The following is a 23,458-nucleotide window of genomic DNA, read 5'->3' on the forward strand; positions in this document are numbered from 1 at the left end:
AAGCAACACTAAAACATTGATGTTATATTGAAAATAAAAAACATTACACACAGCACTCAAAAGTATGTCCAAACATTTTAGAAGTACTTTCGTAAGCTACAAAGCCTGACCGCTTGATGTTACATGGAGCATTACGGCTACCGTAGTCATACGCACTGTTTCAGCATACGGGTATTCATTTGGTGTGTGTAAAGACCCCACAATTGCACCTATTCAGAGACATATTGTTTGCCGTTTTGTTCCGCAATGTTATGCAAAGCCAACTTTTCTCAACTATAGGTTCCTGCTAATGTGTATTTGCCATCTGCATACGTCGTTGTAGATCTTACCATTATACCCCGCGCCACAGTCACAAAGCTCCTTCTTTTTCTCTATCCTTTTGTTGTTGGGCATTCATCCACCGCTGTTGCCATTTGTAATACAAAGTAGCACACCATTCTAACTTATATCTGTCAGTAGGTTCGTTATGGAAGTGCTAGAAACTACCGGTACAACAAAGATGATGGGGAGAAAATGTAGTCAAAATGGAGCCAGGTAAATAAGACCGCCCACAAAACGGCACAGAAAGGTCAGAAAGCGGCTTGAAGATGGTCTGTTAAACATACTCTATGCAGAATTGTCACCAAAGAACCACCTTTACATGTTATGTAAACCATACGGAAGTGTTTTAAATGTGAAAAAAAATCATTATGTGACCCAATAAATGCACTTTATGATCCGGTGCGCCTTTTGTATGAAAATAGACCTGAATATAACCCGAAAAAAATATGGTATTTGTTTTTTGGATTAGCAAAAACTGGATCGATTTAAGATCAATTTCTTTGTGAACATGAATCAACATTGGGCTTATGATGGTGTACTAATTCGGGGACGGCGTGGTGAAGTTGGTAGAGTGGCTGTGCCAGTAATCTGAGGGTTACTGGTTCAATCCCCACCTTCTACCATCCTAGTCACGTCCGTTGTGTCCTTGGGCAAGACACTTCATCTTTGCTCCTGATGGGTCCTGGTGAGCGCCTTGCATGGCAGCTCCCGCCGTCAGTGTGGGAATGTGTGTGTGAATGGGCGAATGTGGAAATCCTGTCAAAGCGCTTTGGGCTCCTTAAAAAGGGGTAGAAAAGCGCTTTACAAGTACAACCCATTTACCATTTACCATTAATTCAATCCATCCATCCATCCATCCATCCATCCATCCATCCATCCATCCTTCCATCCATCCATCCATCTTCTTCCGCTTATCCGAGGTTGGGTCGCGGGTGCAGCAGCCTAAGCAGGGAAGCCCAGACTTCCCTCTCCCCAGCCACTTCATCCAGCTCCTCCTGGGGGATCCAGGCCAGCCGGGAGACATAGTCTTCCCAACGTGTCCTGGGTCTTCCCCGTGGCCTCCTACCGGTCGGACGTGCCGAAAACACCTCCCTAGGGAGGCGCTGAGGTGGTATCCTGACCAGATGTCCGGACCACCTCATCTGGCTCCTCTCGATGTGAAGGAGCAGCGGCTTTACTTTGAGCTCCTTCCGAATGACAGAGTTTCTCACCCTATCTCTAAGGGAGAGCCCCGCCACACGGCGGAGGAAGCTCATTACGGCCACTTGTACCCGTGATCTTGTCCTTTTGGTCATAACCCAAAGTTCACGACCATAATTGAGAATGGGAATGTAGATCGACCGGTAAATTGAGAGCTTTGCCTTGCGGCTCAGCTCCTTCTTCACCACAACGGATCGATACAGCGTCCGCATTACTGAAGACGCCGCACCGATCAGCCTGTAGAAATCACGATCCACTTTTCCCTCACTCGTGAACAAGACTCCGAGTTACTTGAACTCCTCCACTTGGGGCAGGGTCTCCTCCCCAACCCAGAGATGGCACTCCACCCTTTCCCGGGCGAGAACCATGGACTCGGACTTGGAGGTGCTGATTCTCATCCCAGTCGCTTCACTTTCGGCTGCAAACCGATCCAGTGAGAGGTGAAGATCTTGGCCAGATGAAGCCATCAGGACCACATCATCTGCAAAAAGCAGAGACTTAATCATGTAGCCACCAAAACAGATACCCCCAACGCCTTGACCGCGCCTAGAAATTCTGTCCATAAAAGTTATGAACAGAATCGGTGACAAAGGGCAGCCTTGGAGAAGTCCAACCCTCACTGGAAACGGGTCCGACTTACTGCCGGCGATGCGGACCAAGTTTTTGACACTGATCATACAGGGAGCAGACCGCCACAATCAGACAGTCCGTTACCCCATACTCTCTGAGCACTCCCCACAGGACTTCCCAGGGTACACGGTCAAATGCCTTCTCCAAGTCCACAAAGCACATGTAGACTGGTTGGGCAAACTCCCATGCACCCTCAAGGACCCCGCCGAGAGTATTGAGCTGGTCCACAGTTCCACGACCAAGACGAAAACCACACTGTTCCTCGTGAATCCGAGATTCGACTATCCTGCGTAGCCTCCTCTCCAGTACACCTGAATAGACCTTACCAGGAATCTAATTCAAAATGAGTATATTTTTTCTCGGCATGAATACCACACTGTACCCTGCGCTGTTCTAGTATTATGCAAGTTGCTTCTCAAGTGATTAATGCAAATGCATGATTAACCTGGCTGTGATTATATTCCCATTAACATATCCAGCGAGATATCAGATAGGCATTAAGCTAATATGGCTGACACTTTCTCAGCTCAGTGTATTTCTCTAGTTCTCTTGTACAAAACCACACATTGTCAATAACGCTTCAGATTTATGGAAGCACTACAGCAAAGTGCATTCATTTAAAATGTCAACACGCACTGTACATAATTTGTTCAAGTGCTAGTGGGTACATTTTTCAAATATAATTTCTTCAGACTGTTGTTGAAGGTCGGACAAGACCATTTAAATAGAATAGAATAGAACGCTTTATCGTCATCAAACAAGAGAGCAAGACAAAGCTACAAGAACAAACCTAATTTTTTTAATATTATGAGTCTTTTCTGTAACTGGCTGTCCTGCCAGTTAGTGACCTTTTTTTTTTTCATTCTCGGTTAATGTTCCACACTTGACCTTAAAATTTCCTCTAATTGTTTTTCAACCCTTTGAGACAAGTGATGTAATTACATGGTGATTCAGAGTATCTTGTTTGCTATTATAAAATGCATTACAGTTCTTGTCTTATTAAGACAAGTCCCTCTTAAGAGTCCTAATAACAAAAACAAATAGCATGTAGAAGTATGGTGAAAAGGTAGTAGGGTGTTGCGTCTAACGTCTGATAATTTGTTTATTCCCCGTGCAATGGGAAGTGATCTCAGTAGCAGAGAACATTGATTCCCCCGAGGGAACTGTTTGATCCTTTCGGTGTGCCGGCCATTAAGGGTGGGGATGGGAGGAAGCGCAATCTCACAAAAGCACAATAAAAGTATTGCTCCACGCCAAGCTTCAGCGCCTGCACTACGCCAAGCTCCAGCGCCGCCAGTAGCAGCACCACGCCAAGCTTCATCGCATGCCACGGTGACGACGTGTCCGCCTCCTTGTCGGCCACGGGTGTGGCTACTACGTGGTCGTCTGTCAAGCCAAGGGCACCGACCTTCTCGTCGGCCACGGATATGGCCCTTCCCGGGTCGACCACGTCGTCAGGTGCAGCGGTCCTCTACGCGTCGCCGCCACCTGACGCTGCCCCGGTGGATACGGGGACAAGTGGTCTGGCGACGCACCGCCATGTCCCCGTCCCGCCCTCCCATGACTCTTGATCATAGTTTTGTTTTGTTTTTTGTTTTTGGACATCTGGGAGCTTTCCTTAACGGGGGTGGGGGGATGGGGGGTTGGGGGGGGGGGGGGGGGGTTCTGTCACACCTATGGATCATGTTTTGTTTCGGTCATGTTCGGTTTAGCTCTCAATTTACCGTTCGATCTACGTTCCCATCCTCACCTATGGTCATGAGCTTTGGGTCATGACTGAAAGGATAAGATCACGGGTACAAGCGGCCGAAATGAGTTTCCTCCGCCGTGTGGCGGGGCTCTCCCTTAGAGATAGGGCGAGAAGCTCTGCCATCCGGGAGGAACTCAAAGTAAAGCCGCTGCTCCTTCACATCGAGAGGAGCCAGATGAGGTGGTTCGGGCATCTGGTCAGGATGCCACCCGAACGCCTCCCTAGGGAGGTGTTTAGGGCACGTCAGAACTGGTAGGAGGCCACGGGGAAGAACCAGGACACGTTGGGAAGACTATGTCTCCCGGCTGGCCTGGGAACGCCTCGGGATCCCCCGGGAAGAGCTAGACGAAGTGGCTGGGGAGAGGGAAGTCTGGGTTTCCCTGCTTAGGCTGTTGCCCCCGTGACCTGACCTCGGATAAGCGGAAGAAGATGGATGGATGGATGGATGGATGTCCGGTTTAGTTTTTTGGACATTTAGTTCTGTTTTGCTTTTCCTTGTTTGTCTTGTTACCATGCCAACTCATTAGTTTTCATCTGTCGTGTCTGATCATGAGTTTGTATGGCCATACTACCCTGAGCATCCCGAATCTAGTTTGTTCTCAAAGCTAAGCAGTGTCTGGCCACGTTAGTACTTGGATGGGAGACTGCCTAGGAATACTAGGTGCTTTTGACATTTGGAATCTTTAAAGTTCCTTTTTTTCATTCCCTGTTTTGTCACCATGGCGACCAATCAGTTCACCTGTCTTGTCTCACACCTGTTTGCACTCATCATGTTCATTATTTAAGCCACAGTTACCAGGTAGTCAGTCTGGCAACATCACCTCCTGCATCCATGATATCCATGCTGCTTTTCTCATACCCTTGCCACAGTAAGTTTTCTTGTTATTTATGCCACAGTGCAAGTTTTTGTTTCATGTTTATAGTTAACTGCCTTTGTGCTAGTCTTTTGTTTCATAGCCCAGTTTTTTGTACCGCCATTGTGCGCGCTTTTTGTTGGTTCCTGTTTTAAGTTTTAGTGTTAAAATAAAGATGTCTTTACCTTCACGCCGTTTCCACTCCATTCGCGTTGCACCTCGGGAAAAAAACCCAAGACCAAGTCCAAGTTTGACAGTAAACACTCGTAACTGTCATCTACTTTTTTTCCTCTGCGGGTGGAGGTGGGGTCTACACATAAACACACAGCGAAGTTCAAAAGTTCAGGTGCCATAAACACAAGGTAAGATAGAAGAAATGTTTAGGATCAGCCCCACAATGATGTATTCCTTGTCCAATTTAGAAAATGTCTTGAAAGATTCATGGAAATCTGCTTTAAACTTTTTGAGTTATGTTGTCAAATAACTATACAGACAGATAAACTCTGGCGATTACATAATGTTCCATCTAGGTTTCCGTGTGTGCCAGCAAACGCACAAACTCTCGAAGCATACCTTGAACTACATGTGAGCAGAGTCGGACGTGCACACTTTCGCATCACACCTGCCCCAAAGCTGACATTACATAATAAATGTTTTGTAATAATAATCAAATAACAGCAATCCATCCATCCATCCATTTCTACCGCTTGTCCCTTTTGGGGTCGCAGTGGGTCGCTGGAGCCTATCTCACCTGCATTCGGGCGGTAGGCGGGGTACACCCTGGACAAGTCGCCCCCTCATCGCAGATAACAGCAATCATTTCTGTTGTATTATTTTTCTAATGTTAGTGATTTGGCTTACTGAAAATACAAATATAAAATTCTTGTTTTTTCATGAGCTGTATGTTGTGTGTTTGGGTGAGGGTCCTGCTGTGGAAACAAATTGAAACATGTTCTCCTCTCGGAGATCACATTTTGTTCCCCTTTAAACATTCACATTTTGCACAATGAGATGTGTGCTGATAACTTGTTGTCTGTAAAATATATCATTACATAGTTATCATTAGCATTTCTGTAAGCCAACCATCTTGGTACGTTCATTTACAGATATTTTTAGGATTCCACCAACTACAACCTTTTTTAAAGGCTTTATCAAACTCATACATGCATCATATATTGCAAGAAATGTGTACACATTTATAGAGCTCGTTTTCTCCTTGACTGTCCTTCGACAATTGTTCACAGTTTTTCGGTAAGTAGTTTCACAGCTGACCTGGACATTTGAAAGTTCTCTTGCCATTTGAGAAGTGTTGTATCCAAAATAGCTGCAATCCCTTTCTCTTAAGGTATTCATGTGTGATTTCCACAAGCGTCTGTACAGACAGAATGAGAAACACAGGCATGTCTGGATGACTCGTCTTCATATTTCCAGTGGTTAGCTCCGAGTTACGAAACCGCTTTATTATGAAGCTGGCTGTGGCGCATTCTTCCTAACGTCACTTCCTGTGTGGATCCCAGTCATTCTGTCGTCCCTTCCTCTCCGAACCTCAATTTGTAAATGATCAATGAGTCCATACAAAGCTAAGAGCCGGAGATTCAAAAAATACTCGCCGCACTTACCCGTGTAAAAAATTGTCCCAGGCGGGGGACCTTAAACGATAGATTCGTGTGGCTGAAATGGGGCTTTGGCTAAATAATTATTCGTTTAAAGGGTTATCCGGCTTAATGTAGACATAGCCTTAATCATCAAATGCATACAAAGATCAAGATTGACCCAATAGAACATTACCTGTGTCCAACATGTAACACAGGGGTAGGGAACCTATGGCTCTCGAGCCAGATGTGGCTCTTTTGATGACTGCACCTGGCTCTTAGATAAATCTTAGCTGACGTTGCTTAACACGATAAGTAATTAATAATTCTGCTGGTAGTCACAGCGTTAAAAATAACGTTCAAAATATAAAACATTCTCATGCATTTGAATCCATCCATCCGTTTCTACCGCACCTGTTCAAGAAGTCGCATTAATGGTAAAAAGTATTTTTATTTATTGTTGGTTAGCTTCAGAATAACAAAGTTATCAAAAAGAATAAGAGACTTATTACACTCTAAAAAATGTTGGTCTAACTTAAAAATGCATGCATTTAGTTGTTGTAATCAGGGAAAGTCCAAATAAAAGAGGAGGCGTAGAATTCTCTTGTCAGAGCGTGGGACTTCACTGTACAAGGGTGCAGGGCTACGGGTTTCTCTTCATTGAGCTGAAACTGAATCCTGTCTCCGTTTAATTCCTTGCTTCTTGTCTGTTTAATAGATGTCATCAGTGTTTAAACCTGACAGTTGTATTCAGTCTTAAAAATGTTAAATGGCTCTCACGGAAATACATTTTAAAATATTTGGCTTTCATGGCTCTCTCAGCCAAAAAGGTTCCCGACCCCTGATGTAACATAACAACACATAATCTATTGCAGGAATGCCTCTTGTATTACACCCTGAGCACATTTTTACGGCCACAATCAGTGACATTGGAGAAAACAATTGCATTGGAGTCCGGTGGACCTGCATCTTACTGCACCATTCGTTTTTTAAACTGGCTTTCCCATTTAGAAGTAAACGAGAAGAATAAGAAAGAAACACACTAGGTAACTTGCACTAAATTGTACTTTCATGTTGGTGCTCCTGTCATTTCACAATAAAACAGTGTAAGTTCATCTTGTGTTTTGAGCTTTTAAATGTGCAATTCCCTGGAAGCCTGGCATTGTTCATCACAGAAAGTCAATCCTATACTTCACAGCAAATATTTCACAACTGAGTAAAAGACATGTGCTTTGAAAAAAATTTTGTTTGATTACCAAAAGTATTTCATGAATGATATACATAAATGAACATTCTTAATACCTGACACTGGAATAAACTCAAATGCAACATTTAACTCCTTTAACGCTGCTGCTATAAGCTAACCTGCAAAACAGCAACACGCATGCATAACACGCTGTTAATGACGTTGCTGCGTGTGAACCACATTAGTGTGTACACCTGGCAGTGGTGTTGGAGTTGTCTGACTGTTTGTGTAGCTGTGGACGCATGACTGGCTGAGTCCAGTGTGTACGGCTGCAGTCTATCTCATACATGGTTTGTTTGTTTTGGTGTGATCACAGTAGAACGTGACCAGTTTTGCCGGATAGTATTTTTGTTGTTGATGCTGTTTTGGTATGGTTACGGCCGACCGTAATCAGTTGAGTATAGTAAAATGATTGTTGATGAAGGCCAACTCCTTTTCCTCCTTAAATTGTCTATTGGGGCGGTATAGCTCGGTTGGTAGAGCGGCCGTGCCAGCAACTTGAGGGTTGCAGGTTCAATCCCCGCTTCTGCCATCCTAGTCACTGCCGTTGTGTCCTTGGGCACGACACTTTACCCACCTGCTCCCAGTGCCACCCACACTGGTTTAAAAATGTAACTTAGATATTGGGTTTCACTATGTAAAAGCGCTTTGAGTGACTAGAGAAAAGCGCTATATAAATACAATTCACTTCACTTCACTTCATAACAATAACATTATTAAAAATAATAATAACAATGAACCTGAATGAATTTGTAATGCACTTTACATTTGTTAAAATCTCAAAGTGGTACAAAATATAAAAAAAGGTTAAAAAAAATAAATATAAAAAGTTACAATATATAATAGAAAATGAACATATCAATGAAAATATGGACATCACTATTTGAAATATATAAACATAGATAAAAATGGAAATAAAAACATGAACGCACTGTGTCACACCTGGGTGAAGTCTTGTCTGGGTTTCGTCTGGTTTCATGTTGTCTTGTCATTTCCCGTTTTATTTTGAAAGGTTAACTCTCCCTCTCGTTTCAGATCACTTGCCCTTCCTCCTGTTTCACTGGTCTGATGTCTCTCCTGATTGCCTGATTGTGTCCACCTGTGTCACCCACCCTCATGTGTTTAAATGTCTCGTCCTCCTCTTGTCGTGTGCCAGAGTGTTTCGTATCTTCTTGTGCGTACCGCCGGCGTTCTTTTGCCATAGCATTGTCCGCAGCTATAGCCACGTTCCTTGTACAATTTTTGGATCCACGGGATTATTTCGATTTCTAAGTTTCCTCAGGTAAGATTAGCTTCTTAGCATCACCTCCGTTGGAGCGTTTTTTGTTATACTTAGTAGTTTTTTGTTCATAGCCTCTGTTTGCCTCCGTAGACGGAGCGTTTTTGAGTTATTGATATTTTTGTTAGTTTAGAGGTCAGGTTAGTTCTTTTTTTGATATCCTGTTTTGTTCCTCCTGTTTTGGACACAATCCCTTGTCTAAATAAATATGTTTCTGAAAATCCTGCATCTGTGTTCAGAGTCCTGTTCTGGTCGTGACACACTGGATAAAACAGATAGGCAAGCAATGTATTTAAAAACAAGCAGGCAGAGCAATTACATAAAAACTGTGCTAAAAAGGTGGGTTTTTAGTTCCTTCTTAAAACGGTCGACCGACTGTAGTGCTTTATGATGGTCGGGGAGAGCGTACCCGAGTTCGGGGGCGGTCGAGCAGAAAGCCCGGCGGCCCATTGTTTGTAGTTTTGTCCTGATGGGTTTGAGAAGGTTGGTGTTTGAAGAGCGGAGGTTGCGGGTAGAAGGTTGAGGGGAAACTAGGTCCTTGAGGTGGGAGGGCGTGTAGCCGTAGATGCATTGATGTCTTAGCAGGTTAATCTTTAATTCAGTCCATGATGCAATAGGGAGCCAGTGAAGTGATTTGAGGATGGGTGTGATATGATCATGCTTGTCTCACCCAAATCAGGATCCTTGCTGCGCTGTTTTGGATGTACTGGAGCTTTTTGACGCTCTTTTTGGGGACCCTGACGAGAAGTGTGATGCGGTAATCAAGCCTATGCAGACGTTGCCATTGTTTTATCTGTTGTGACTATTTGTGGGCACCTGTTGCATGGCAAAATGGTACAGAATAAATATGTGTTTATATTAAGAGTTTTGGAGGAAATTTGGATTTGGCTTTTGTGTGCATGCTCGGAGGACACGGGAGCAGTGGGCAATTGTGCAGGCGTGTACTTTAGAGGTAACATTGAACATAACCTGCAGACAGAGGTAAATATTAATATTTGTCCATTGCAATGTGTTACGAATGTATTTGCCGTATGAGTAAAGTCATTTCCAACAGCTTCTGAAAAGAAAATTGCTAAATTTGAAAATTTGCTGATAAAATACAGGGCAGAAACTTTGTAATTGACCAATCCCTGAGTTTAAAGTTATAATACATTTTATTTTGTACTATAACTTTAAACTATAGATATTATAGTGCAGATAGTGTTGGCACAATATCTGCGCTCTGCTTGTAACCTGGACCAAAAAAGGCCAGGGACCTCATGCATTAAGAGTTGCTTTCATTTCCTAATGTTTGTTCAAATCCAGAAACAATTCAGCAAAAATCAGCACTTAGTAATCCAAGCAAATTAATTTTTTACATCCCAAACAGCTTGGAATTGATCGCAGAATATCTGCTTGGCTGAGCATGCCAAGTACATGCACCCTTATAAATGCGCAAATCATATTGAGGTCAGCCATGTGTTTGAGGTCTGCACCCTCTGCCCAATCAGAATTGGTAGAAGACAGTAGGAGGTGCTTATTTCTCATGTTTCAAGCGAATGGCAGAGGAGTGGAATAGCATGTCCATGGTGTGGACTCCAAAAACCGCACAAAGGCTAAAACAAGAAAAATTAAATGTTCAGACATCAGAAAAAAGTTGAGGAAGAAGATGGATGTTTGTGGCCAAAACAGGCGAGGGGACCGGAGATAAAGTAGTGTTGCACCTCTCACGAAAAGATAGTCACCGCAATGATAAATAAAAGTTTAGAAATAGTGGGTGACTCTATTAACCCCTAATATAAATATACAGTAATGTGTGGGGATAGGTTGATTGGCAACACTAAATTGGCCCTAGTGTGTGAATGTTGTCTGTCTATCTGTGTTGGCCCTGCGATGAGGTGGCGACTTGTCCAGGGTGTACCCCGCCTTCCGCCCGATTGTAGCTGAGATAGGCGCCAGCGCCCCCCGCGACCCCGAAAGGGAATAAGCGGTAGAAAATGGATGGATGGATGGATGGTGTGTAATTTGCAACAAAATGTGTTCATAAAGTAGCCTGCTCGCAGCCAGATTGGAACTAAATGTAGAAACTGTGTAATAATTACTTTGCAATCTTTTAAATTCAAACATGTCATAATATCAAAAAGGATACAAAGACTTTGACTTTTGTTTGATCATTCAATTTATTATTACAACCCAGGAGAGCTACTTGCGACAGTAGCCGTTCGTGAAACAAAGTCGAGCCATTCCTCCATCGTCTCCGGTGCCATTGTGCCGCAACTACCGGCTGCTGTCTGGCCATGAGGCTCTGCTGAAATCGCATAAACACATTGTGACAGCAACAGGTGGCAAAATTATGACACATTAATTGACGTCCTCACAAATATTAATATGAATATAAAGCATTATACGCAATGGCGAAAAAGTGAATTATGTTGTTGTTCTTGTAATCCTTTTATTCATAAACCGTTTGAAAATTAATTTCTGCACAGTCATTTACATTTAATAAAGAAGCCATTGCCATACTCATCACATTTGCATTATGAAAATGAAGGACAATAAGAAGTAACCCTCAATAATTAATCAAAGGAAGTCATTTCACAATAAAAGTATGGTAACACCTTAGTATGGGGAACATATTCTGGGTAACAAAGACTTAATTTAGAGTTATTTGGACACTAGAGGAACATATAAGGGTTAGGGTTACCTATAAGCAATAATTCTGAGGTTATTGGGGGAAGAGTCTTAGTTAATGCCTTTCGGTATAGCTCGGTTGGTAGAGTGGCCGTACCAGCAACTTGAGGGTTGCAGGTTCGATCCCCGCTTCTGCCATCCTAGTCACTGCTGTTGTGTCCTTGGGCAAGATACTTTACCCACCTGCTTCCAGTGCCACCCACACTGGTTTTAATGTAACTTAGATATCTGGTTTCACTATGTAAAGCGCTTTGAGTCACTAAAGAAAAAGCGCTATATAAATATGATTAACTTCACTTACTGGTTGTATAATATAATAGGCCATGCAGAGTAAGTTAAAGTTAAAGTGCCAATGATTGTCACACACACACCAGGTGTGGCGAAATGATTCTCTGAATTTGACCCATCACCCTTGATCACCTCATGGGAGGTGAGGGGAGCAGTGAGCAGCAGCGGTGGCCGCGCCCGGGAATCATTTTGATGATTTAACCCCCAATTCCAACCCTGGATGCTGAGTGCCAAGCAGGCTGGTAAATGGGTCCCATTTTTATAGTCTTTGGTATGACTCGGCCGGGGTTTGAACTCACAACCTACCGATCTCAGGGCGGACACTCTAACCACTAGGGCATTAATAAGTACTTAATAATGACAATGTGTTACTAATTCGCATGTTAACAAAAGGAATGGATGGATTGATGTTCCCCATACTAAAGTGTTACCAAAAGTATATGTTTGAACCAAATTAAGTCAAGTCAAGTCTTATGTTAATTAAGTAGTATAACATGCAGTACAAATTAAAAGAAGTACAAGATAACTCAAGAGGGGATTGTGCTGCACTGCTGGTGGAAAGCTGCCTATTACCGTGTAACCATGTTTTATTGGAGTGATTTTGTTTTGAATGTCTGACTTAAAGGGCAGCAGGATTTGTTGTTCAGCAGACCTGATGCTGTGTTGCTCCGGAGATACATAACAATATAGATGTGTGAAAAATACAGGAGATAACATCTTTGCCACAGACTCCAAATGATCAGTTTATTTTAACTAGACATAGTTCAACAATAACAGACTTGCAGTCCCTCGGGCAAGGATGTATTGAACAGTGCACCACACAGTATTTATAGTGCAAACTAATTATCTCCAGACAAGGATTGTCCACTGTCATACAGAATATATAAAGCTGCACCCTTGCAGTGCTCTCAGGCCCACTAACAAGGTGACTCACTGCCACATGCACAATGACACACAAAAAAGAAGCAGTTCATGTCTTAGTTATGTTTTAATTAACTGCGGGGGTATACAGTGACGCTTGTGTGCGTGTTGCCCCGGAGTGATGAAAACATGCAGGCAGTGAAGCTTGGATTTGTAGAATTGCAGACGTCAACGTGTTCTGTAGTGTACGTAAGTTATCTCTCATACAGATGTACAATTGTATATTTCCAAACATGAAAACTACTTTGTCAATATGATACCATTGGAAACACACAGGGGAAAATAACAAATGTGTGTTATTTGTTCTGTTTCTTTCAGGCGTCCTCAGTCTAAACTGATATGGCTGCTGCATTTAAGAAACCCGAACCCCTGCACTTGGCCTTGTGGATCTTCCTTCTGCACCTCAGCCTCCTTCCTCAAGCCAGGTAGACCGTCCAATTGCAGACATTTTCTTCACCTATGGTCTATTGTTTACCATTTTTCTTCCTGTCGGTCAGCTTTTGTTTATGTAAGGTGTTGCGAACCATGCCTCATTAATCACGCTGACGGTCGCAGTCGACGTCAGCAAGCAAATACACTACGAAAAATAAAATTCTAAGACTGGGGGGAAATTACAGGTATTCTTGTGTACATGCAGCATCAAAAGAAAAAGAGGAAACAGTGTCAATTGGGACACAATTATATGGTTACATATATATTCAAATAATTACTTAAATGTGTAAATAACACATTTCATTATTAATTAAATACATACATGTTTTATTAAATGAATGTATTTAATGTACAAGTGCATTGAATTATTCATCTATCTGTCATTATTTCATAATTTAGTTAATTGTTTCATTATGTGTGTCAGCGTTTCATGAATATGTTTTGTCTTCCAAACTCCCCGATCAATGTCAAAGTGAAGGTCGTTTAAAAATGGCGGCTAAGGAAGACATGCTCGTGCTTTTTCGGGAGTGGAAGGTGGATATTTTAGACATTGCAGAGTATGTGGAAGCAATAAGTGCTGACAGTTTTTATTGAATTTGTTGAAGTTGTTGGAGTTATTTTTGCACTTTCTGTGGTCAAAGTTCTACAGCCAACCAATCATGTGTTGAGATCAGCCCACTGACTTTTGACAGCTGCGATGAAAATAAATAAAGATTATAAAATTAAATCATAAATTCATAATCATACAATAATCAACCATGAAGTGCCGACACGCGGGTTCATAAAATAATGATTTTTTTTTAAATAATAAAATGAGTTATAAAATAAATTAAATGCATATTGAAATAATTAAATTATTAATAAATTAATTGAATATTGAACAAATTAAATGATTAAATAATTAAATGTACTTTTACATTATATATATATATTAAAAATACCATTGAGATTATACTCATGTATTAAATTCTAATCATATTTAATTGTTGACACATTTAAGTAAATATTTCAATATTTATTGATTCAGTTAGTTTTGTCCCATTTGAATCCATCCATCCATCCATTTGCGACCGCTTATTCTCTTTGGTGTCGCGGGGGGCGCTGGTGCCTATCTCAGCTACAATCGGGCGGAAGGCGGAGTACACCCTGGGTAAGTCGCCGCCACAGATAGACAGACAACATTCACACTCACATTCACACACTAGGGCCAATTTAGTGTTGTCAATCAACCTATCCCCAGGTGCATGTCTTTGGAAGTGGGAGGAAGCCGGAGTACCTGGAGGGAACCCACGCATTCACGGGGAGAACATGCAAACTCCACACCGAAAGATCCCGAGCACAGTATTGAACCCTGACTACTCAAGACCTTCGTATTGTGAGACAGACGCACTAACCCCTCTGCCACCGTGAAGCCCCCATTTGAACCCTTCATACAAAATCATAGTTATCAGTTTTTTTAAATTTAAACTCATCCAGACTGTTTACCAGCTAATCAAAAGTGCAATACCTCAGCCTTCAAAAGGAAAAACATGCACTAAAATGTAAAAAAAGAAAATGTTTACTTTTTTCACACTGCCCTGAACTTCTGATGGCAAAGGCAAAATGTATTTTGTTCTTTAAATGAGGTAGGTATTTTGCACTGCATAAGCAAGGCCTCCCACAACTTGGCATTCTTACCGGGGTTGCACACAATAAGGCGGGTATTTTACAATTTCTTACAAAATGCACATTTAACATATATATATATTTTTTTACAAATTTGGACATTCACGGCCATTATGGACAAGGTTTATAATGGGTTTTAACCATTGCATTTCCCACTAAAATCACTACTTATGGGTCCCAGAGACTCACTATATTAAAAGCCAATCAACATTGATTGATTGATTGATTGATTGATTGATTGAAACTTTTATTAGTAGATTGCACAGTACAGTACATATTCCGTACAATTGACCACTATATGGTAACACCCGAATAAGTTTTTCAACTTGTTTAAATCGGGGTCCAATCACTATTTATGAGCTGTCTCTCAGCTTTTTGTTATGTTTTAAAGTGGAACTGCACTTTTTTGGAATCGTGCCTATCCTTTACAATCCCTAAGTAAGACAAGAACACATTGTATGTTTCTTTTAATCCATTGTCACTCCCAAATAACCGCTGGCAAAGTCAGCAAACAATTGAGCTAATAGGACTCATGATGACATTGCATCTATTGTCCACCCACTAAACAAACATCCAAAAAGTGGCAACAGTATTCTACTTACATTTTGTGAGCTGAGTATTAACCAAATATTAGCAATATTGTTATTATAAGTGCCAACTTTAAGTAACTACTTTTAATATCACATTGATCATAGAGAGGTCATTAGCTCTTACTGCTATATATATTGACATCATTTGCTGGTAAGATGCTTCTTGGCTCTGAGCTGGTGAATCTTAATTATAAATTATAAATCATGCCTCTCACCTGGATGGTAGAAGGATGTAGCCGTAAACCGAGAAATTGATAAACTTTGACAGCCAATTTATCTGGAAAGATACAAAAGCACACTTATTTGCTCCCGTGAGGATTGTGATTAATTATCCATCTAAATGGGAAGATGTAATAATCCCATGAGTCTGCATCACGACGAGAGCAGATATTGTACAGTAAGTGTTTGTCGTATAATGTTTGGTGGCTTTCATTAAGTCTGCATGAGTATTGTTGTTGGAGGAAAAAGCGAAGAATGTGATGTCTATATGAAATTAATGCGCCGTTGTATGCTTAAAATGAGCAAAAAACGTAAATGTTACATGTTATCATAACAATGCCCGTTACCAAATTACATACACATTTATTGCATGTGCCTGAGAGCGTGATAGAGGTTTTTGGATGCTTTTTAGAGCCTTTCAGGCGGAATAGAGCAACTCCCATAGCTTCAATTGTTGGCTAACTTTTGCCGACGTTTAATTACGAATTGGCATGCAGAAAAAAAATAATGCAAACATATGAGTGCTTGTATTACATAGGTATTGTGAGTGATAGGCAAAATTCCCCGTAAAATTCCAGTTGCAACCATACTTTGAGATAAAAGCAAATAAGAAGTAATATTTATAACAATGCCGTTTGGGCAATAAAGAGTTATAATAAAATTAAAGGTTGTTTCTGCTTCGATTACACAAGAGACAAACACATTTCTATCTGACACCTTGCGACACAATCCTGCCCTTTAAATCAGAAATGATCAAATTTGTGCAAAGCAAAAGACATGAAAGAATATATCAGAGAAGCAAACCTTTAAAAATATGTCAAACTGGTTCGCAACCTCCCTGGCGAGTCAGCCCTGTTGCAGCATCAGTCGGCATCGCAAAAGCTGCAGTCAGCCCCTAGTGCAAGCAGTTCCACGCGTACAAACGATTAACATTCATCCATAAAAATATTGAGAAGCTGCAGGTGCTGTGTTTGACCTATTTCAGTTTTTTCTGTCGAGTCCTTACTCAACAATCTAAACGGTCAAGCATTATCTTTGACACACAGACATTCAAATCGCTCATTGTCGAGTCTGACCTTTCCAGTCTGTCACTCAAATATGTCGGTGTGTGACGTAAACAGTCCTAGTTCTGATTACCAGATGTCACGAGATAAAAAAAGCAACCCGCTTTAAGAAGAAAAAATCTCTTATAATAAGCAGATAAGCGGACTTGGCAAAACTGGACAGAGAAACAGAATTTGTCCGGTCCCCAAGGTTAATGCTGAACTCTTTTATTCAAATAATTTCATCAAACGACTGTAGTTATTTTTTTGTATATGTTGTTATAATGTTTTTCAAACAATATTTGATACATAAAAGTTTGCTGTTCTTTTTAAAAAGCATGGTACATGTTAAATTGTTTGTGTTTTGGCTTTTTGATTAAATATATTTAATTCATTTTAATGGGCGGGGCTGCTTTTAGGTACAAGTGTTAGGAGTTACATGCTTGGTCGTGCAACGCAATGTGCTCGTAAGTTTAGGTACCGCGGTAAATACATTTGTTTTTAGTAACAGTATGGTGGACCAGTGTTATGTTCCGCACATGCGTAGCCTAAAGCGTGACTCCATGACGCAAACACAGCAAGCATATCGCAGGTAAAAATGGATGAAATGGCAAGAAAAAAGGAAACGCTGCAGCAGGGAAGTGCACAGGATGCATAGGGAAATCTACATACGAATTGAGTTCAATCCAAAGCAAAATAGACTTTTTGTTGCTTTATATGCCAGCCCCTGTCATGCGGGGGTCGCATCTTTATGATGAATCGTTCCTCCAATGCAACACGGACACTCCGGACGAAAAAATAAACATAGGAAATTATTTAATAAATAATACACCGTACCAAACAGACAGAGACAAACAAAAGAAAAGTGTGCCGAACGCACGTGAAGCTAAGGTAACAACTTAGCACAGAGTCTAGAACAGGAATACGTGACTCTTGCTTACCGCAAACAAGGAAGCCAGGACAAGTGATAAAAAAGGCACGCTTGAATATTGTCTCTTGATTAGACACAGGTGTGTCCCAAAAAACAGAGGCAGGTGAAAATCACAAGTAACCATAATGACAAAAAAAACAAGGAAGTGCAACCATAAACTAAAGAAGTCCAAAACTAAGAGAACATAACAAAACTAAACATGATCCGGACCACGGATCACAACAGTACCCCCTCCTCAAGGACAGATTCCAGATGTCCCCTGGAAAAACTAAAAACCCACCAACTAAAAACAGTTCAAGAGTCAAGGGAGGGCGGAGGGAGGCCTTGGTGGTGGGTCGCCGGGCCAAGTGTCCCCGAATCCACCAGGGACAATTCAGGTGGCGGCGGCGAACGGAACGCCGCTGCCGCAATTGTCGAGGCGGCGACCTCGAAAAGGCCACATTGGTGGCCACCGAGAAGGTGGGCGTGAGTGGTGTCAGAAGTTCAGCAGCCGGAGAGTTGTATAACAACGTCTTGGGTGTCGCTGCTGTTTGCGCCACTGGCGTCCATTCACTGACCTCAGCGAGAGCCGCATGCAGGCCCTTGATTGCTGCTTGCAAAGCCAGACAACACGATGTCGCTAAGACAATGATGAGGGCGAGGAAGAAGCAGGCGTCGTTGTCGCTGTGGAAGCCGGAGCAGAAGGAGGCGTCTTAGTCGCTGTGGAAGATGGAGCAGCAGGAGACGTCGTCGTCCCTGTGGAAGACGGAGCAGCAGGAGACGTCGTCGTCGCCGCTGAAGCCGGAGCAGGAGGCACTGTTGTCGTCGTGGAAGCCGGAGGCGACGCCGTTGTCGTCGTGGAAGCATGAGGCGGCGTCGCCGTGGAAGCAGGTGCTGGTGTGGGAACCAGCCTTGGTGCAGATGCTGGTGTGGGAACCCGCCTTGGTGCAGGTGCTGGTGTGGGAACCCGCCTTGGTGCAGGCACTGGAGCTTGGCTTGGACTTGATGCTGGACTCGGTGCTAGCCTTGGACTTGGAGCTAGCCTTGGACTTGGACTTGTCCTGATAATATTTAAGTGCACAGGATGCATAGGGAAATCTACCTACAAATTGAGTACAATCCAAAGCAAATTACACTTTTTGCTGCATTATATGACAGCCCCTGTCACGCGAGTGTTGCATCATTATGCGGTATCATTCCTCCAATGCAACACGGACACTCCGGACGAAAACGTAAAGGTAGGATATGATTTAATAAATAATACACCGTACCAAACAGACAGAAACAAACAAAAGAAAAGCGTGCCGAACACACGGGAAGCTAAGGCAACAACTTAGCACAGAGTCTAGAACAGGAATACGTGACTGTTGCTTACCGCAAACAAGGAAGCCAGGACGAGTGATAAAAAAGGCAGGGTTAAATATTGTCTCTTGATTAGACACAGGTGTGTCCCAAAAAACAGAGGCAGGTGAAAATCATAAGTAACCATAGTGACAAAACAAATAAGGAAGTGCAACCAGGAACTAAAGAAGTAAAAAACTAACAGAACATAACTAAACCAAACATGATCCGGACCACGGATCATGACAGCCCCATCCACCATATTTTATAAACTGGAGAAAATAACAGGATTTTAATATGCCGTTGTTGTTTATCTTTTATTTATTTTCCTGAGAACAAGTGTCCTCAACAGTGGACATTCGTTATGCATGTCCAAAAATTATTGGGAGTACAAAGTATTACGTGTCGTGCGTTAAGTCTTCAAGACCTAACTTATTAATATTCAGTTGATTTTTTATTCAAAATAGAAACTTAAAGAAACCATAGCTGTTACAGTCTGTCTTTGTCTGGACCCCAAGATGCAATTACGTCAGGCGTATCATAGCTAAACATGTGTTTAGAAATGAAAACAAGGACATTGTGCAGCAGGGAAGTTCAGAGGACAGGGCTGGCATATAAAGCATCATGATTGGCAACCAGGAACAGAAGTGTCATGATTGCAAATCAGAGTTACGTGAGGGAGACAACACTCCCACAAGAGAAGTAGTGACAAACAGAAAATGAAAACAAAAATAAAAGCGCTGGAGAGGAAAGAAAACTAAACAACAGGGTCTTAATGAGTTGGACCACACAGATAGGTTGTTAACTTTAACAGGTTCCACTTCATAAAACATTGATAAAAGGAAAAAAAATACTGCCTAAAATTATCAAATAAAATATTTGCTACATAAGATAACCACAACTTTATTTTGACACAAAAGATTCAGACTTTAAATGAGGATTCAAATAGAACACTTGCTGTGCCGGGTCCTCACATCTAAAAATACGTGCTCCTCTGCACAGAGATACATTTCACTGACTGCTGAATTAATTTGCATTGTGCAGCACACCTCTGCTGTGATTGTCCATTCACAGCATTTTCTCTCCTGCTTCTTGTGCACATTCTCCATGCTGTGCGTCAGGAGTCAGCTAAAAAGAATGCTTCTTCGTGTCGAGGTGTCACTCTGATCATGCCCCTTGTAATTTCACCAGGAGAGAATATGTACCGTCTGCCGCGTTAGCATTGTTGATAAGGCAGGATATTATAGCAGGGGTGTGGGGAGGAAGCAGATGTGTGTAAATCGCTTTAACGTTTTGCATACTGAAGCAAAAGCTCACCAAACCAGGAAAAAAGCGGGCATGAGAAAAAGTGTGAAGAGGATTAGCCCGGTTTGCTTTGTCATGGTGCCACTCGGTTCTCCACAGTTATTAGGAGCACACTGTGTTTGTAATTACATATGTTAGATAGAAATATAGTTGGAGGGGAAGGAACTAGTCAAACTGGAATATGTGCCTCGCCAATTTCATTTTAGAAAAGCAGCGTGTGGATAACCTGCATGGCTCAGGTCAAAGCACAGAATAGAATAATGATAATGATCAGCTCGGGTAGGCTCCAGCTCACGCACGACTCTGAACAGTAGAAGCAGTAGAAAATGAAAATGAAAAAAATAACTAACCGACTAAATAACTTTCGCATATATATATATAAATAAATAATAAATAGGTTGTACTTGTATAGCGCTTTTCTACCTTCAAGGTACTCAAAGCGCTTTGACATTACTTCCACATTTACCCATTCACACACACACATTCACACACTGACGGAGGGAGCTGCCATGCAAGGCGCCAACCAGCACCCAACAGGAGCAAGGGTGTCTTGCTCAGGACACAACGGACGTGACCAAGTTGGTACTAGGTGGGATTTGATATATATATATATATATATATATATATATATATATATATATATATCTCAATCAATCAATGATTATTTATATAGCCCTAAATCAATTGTTTCTCAAAGGGCTGTACAAACCACAACGACATCCTCGGTAGAGCCCCCATAAGGGCAAGGAAAACCCACACCCAGTGGGACGTCGGTTACAATGATGACTATGAAAAACCTTGGAGAGGACCGCATATGTGGGCAACACCAGCCCCCCTCCCCCCCTGTCTAGGGGAACCGAAAGCAATGGATGTCGAACAGGTCTAACATGATACTGTGAAAGTTCAGTCCAAAGTGGATCCAACACAGCAGAGAGAGTCCCGTCCACAGTGGAGCCAGCAGGAAACCACCACAAGCGGAGGCGATCAGCAGCGCAGGGATGTCCCCAACCGATACGCAGGCGAGCGGTCCATCCTGGGTCCCGGCTCAGGACAGCCAGCACCTCATCCATGGCCACCGGACCAAACCCCCTCCAGTGGGACAGAGGAAGAAAATAAAAAAAACAGCAGATCAACTGGTCTAAAAAGGGAGTCTATTTAAAGGCTAGAGTATACAAATGAGTTTTAAGGTGAGACTTAAATGCTTTTACTGAGGTAGCATCTCGAACTGTTACCGGGAGGGCATTCCAGAGTACTGGAGCCCGAACGGAAAACGCTCTAAAGCCTGCATACTTTTTTGGGCTCTGGGAATCACTAATAAGCCGGAGTACTTTTAACGCAGATTTCTTGCCGGGACATACGGTACAATACAATCGGTACAAGATAGGCTGGAGCTAGACCGTGTAGTATTTTATACGCAAGTAGTAAAACCTTAAAGTCACATCTTAAGTGCACAGGAAGCCAGTGCAGGTGAGCCAGTACAGGCGTAATATGATCAAACTTTCTTGTTCTTGTCAAAAGTCTAGCAGCCGCATTTTGTACTAACTGTAATCTTTTAATGCTAGACATGGGGAGACCCGAAAATAATACGTTACAGTAATCGAGACGAGACGTAACAAACGCATGGATAATGATCTCGGCGTCACTAGTGGACAAAATGGAGCGAATTTTTGCAATATTACGGAGATGAAAGAAGGCCGTTTTAGTAACGCTTTTAATGTGTGACTCAAAGGAGAGAGTTGGGTCGAAGATAATACCCAGATTCTTTACCGAGTCTCCTTGTTTAATTATTTGGTTGTCAAATGTTAGAGTTGTATTATTAAATAGAGGTCGGAGTCTAGCATAACCGATAATCAGCATTTCCGTTTTTTTGGCGTTGAGTTGCAAAAAGTTAGTGGACATCCATTGTTCAATTTCATTAAGACACGCCTCCAGCTGACTACAATCCGGCGTGTTGGTCAGCTTTAGGGGCGTGTAGAGTTGGGTGTCATCAGCATAACAGTGAAAGCTAACACCGTATTTGCGTATGATGTCACCTAGCGGCATCATGTATATACTGAAGAGTGCAGGGCCAAGGACCGAACCCTGGGGAACTCCACACGTTACCTTAACATAGTCCGAGGTCACATTGTTATGGAAGATGCACTGCATCCTGTCAGTAAGATAAGAGTTAAACCACAACAGGGCTATATATATATATATATATATATATATATATATATATATATATATATATATATATATATATATATATATATGTGTATATATATATGTGTGTATGTATGTGTGTGTGTATATATATATGTGTGTATATATATATATATATATATATATATATACTGTATATACTTATATATATGTACTTCCAACATAAGAGGCATTACTGGAAGCCTTTGATTCAGTCTTTTGGCTTTAAAATATAATAGGCAAACATTGTATTATATATTATGTACAATAATTTCATCCGTCGAGAGCAACGTATTAATCTTGTATGATATGTGAATGTTGATATCTTACGGGAGAACAATTGGCATCACAGTTTTTTAATAGGGGCCTAAGTAGATGATCCATTGTTTTTAGGATTTTCTAGTTATTTATTTTTTTCAGACTATTCACACTCTTGAACTGTGAACTATCATGATTGATCACGTTTTTTTATTTGGTTGCATAAATAAAATTTGCTTCAGAAAATACACCAATATTTGGATACAAATACAATTTGGTATTTGCTCTTTTTTTGGTACAAATGCAACCCCAGCCCCTTATGATTACTTACAGATATTCAACATTCTCCAGGAAGCAAAAGGAACTATAATAAAGTTAGAATATAATTAATTATGTACAGCGGGTATGTATGGTGACCTTGCCACTGCTATTTATAAACTACACTCCAGTGTGTTGGATCAATGTTAATGTGAATTTAAAAACAATTTAATTTGGGGAATAAAAAATATACAATAAAATTAATAGTCGAATCAACCAAATTTGACGTCCTTTTCTGCAATACCTACTGTATGTGGACCCTTGGGGATCACAGACTCCCAGTTGAAGACTTCTGCTTTAGAATACTATTGATTGTGTGGTATTATTCTCCTCAGTATAACACTGATTCAAATAAAGATTCATATAATTGTGACTGATTATCCTTACTCCATAAAAAGTATTAAAAACTAATTTAATAATAATAAAATGAATAATTTATGAA

The 23,458-nt window shown here is 41.5% G+C and overlaps 1 protein-coding gene across 4 annotated transcripts in view; it reads left to right on the forward strand.

Annotated features, from left to right (window-relative positions):
* The window catches only part of gabra3 (gamma-aminobutyric acid type A receptor subunit alpha3), a 310,113-nt gene that overhangs the window by 91,304 nt on the left and 195,351 nt on the right, over positions 1 to 23,458 (forward strand). For all 4 annotated transcript variants that reach the window (XM_061897864.1, XM_061897866.1, XM_061897865.1 and 1 more), the window contains exon 2: positions 13,070 to 13,176. In XM_061897864.1, the coding sequence (XP_061753848.1) occupies positions 13,091 to 13,176 (86 nt within the window). In that variant the 5' untranslated portion in view covers positions 13,070 to 13,090. The remainder of the gene's footprint in view (positions 1 to 13,069; positions 13,177 to 23,458) is intronic.

The sequence above is a fragment of the Nerophis ophidion genome, linkage group LG04 (genome assembly GCF_033978795.1).
Source record: "Nerophis ophidion isolate RoL-2023_Sa linkage group LG04, RoL_Noph_v1.0, whole genome shotgun sequence".
Taxonomy (NCBI): domain Eukaryota; kingdom Metazoa; phylum Chordata; class Actinopteri; order Syngnathiformes; family Syngnathidae; genus Nerophis; species Nerophis ophidion.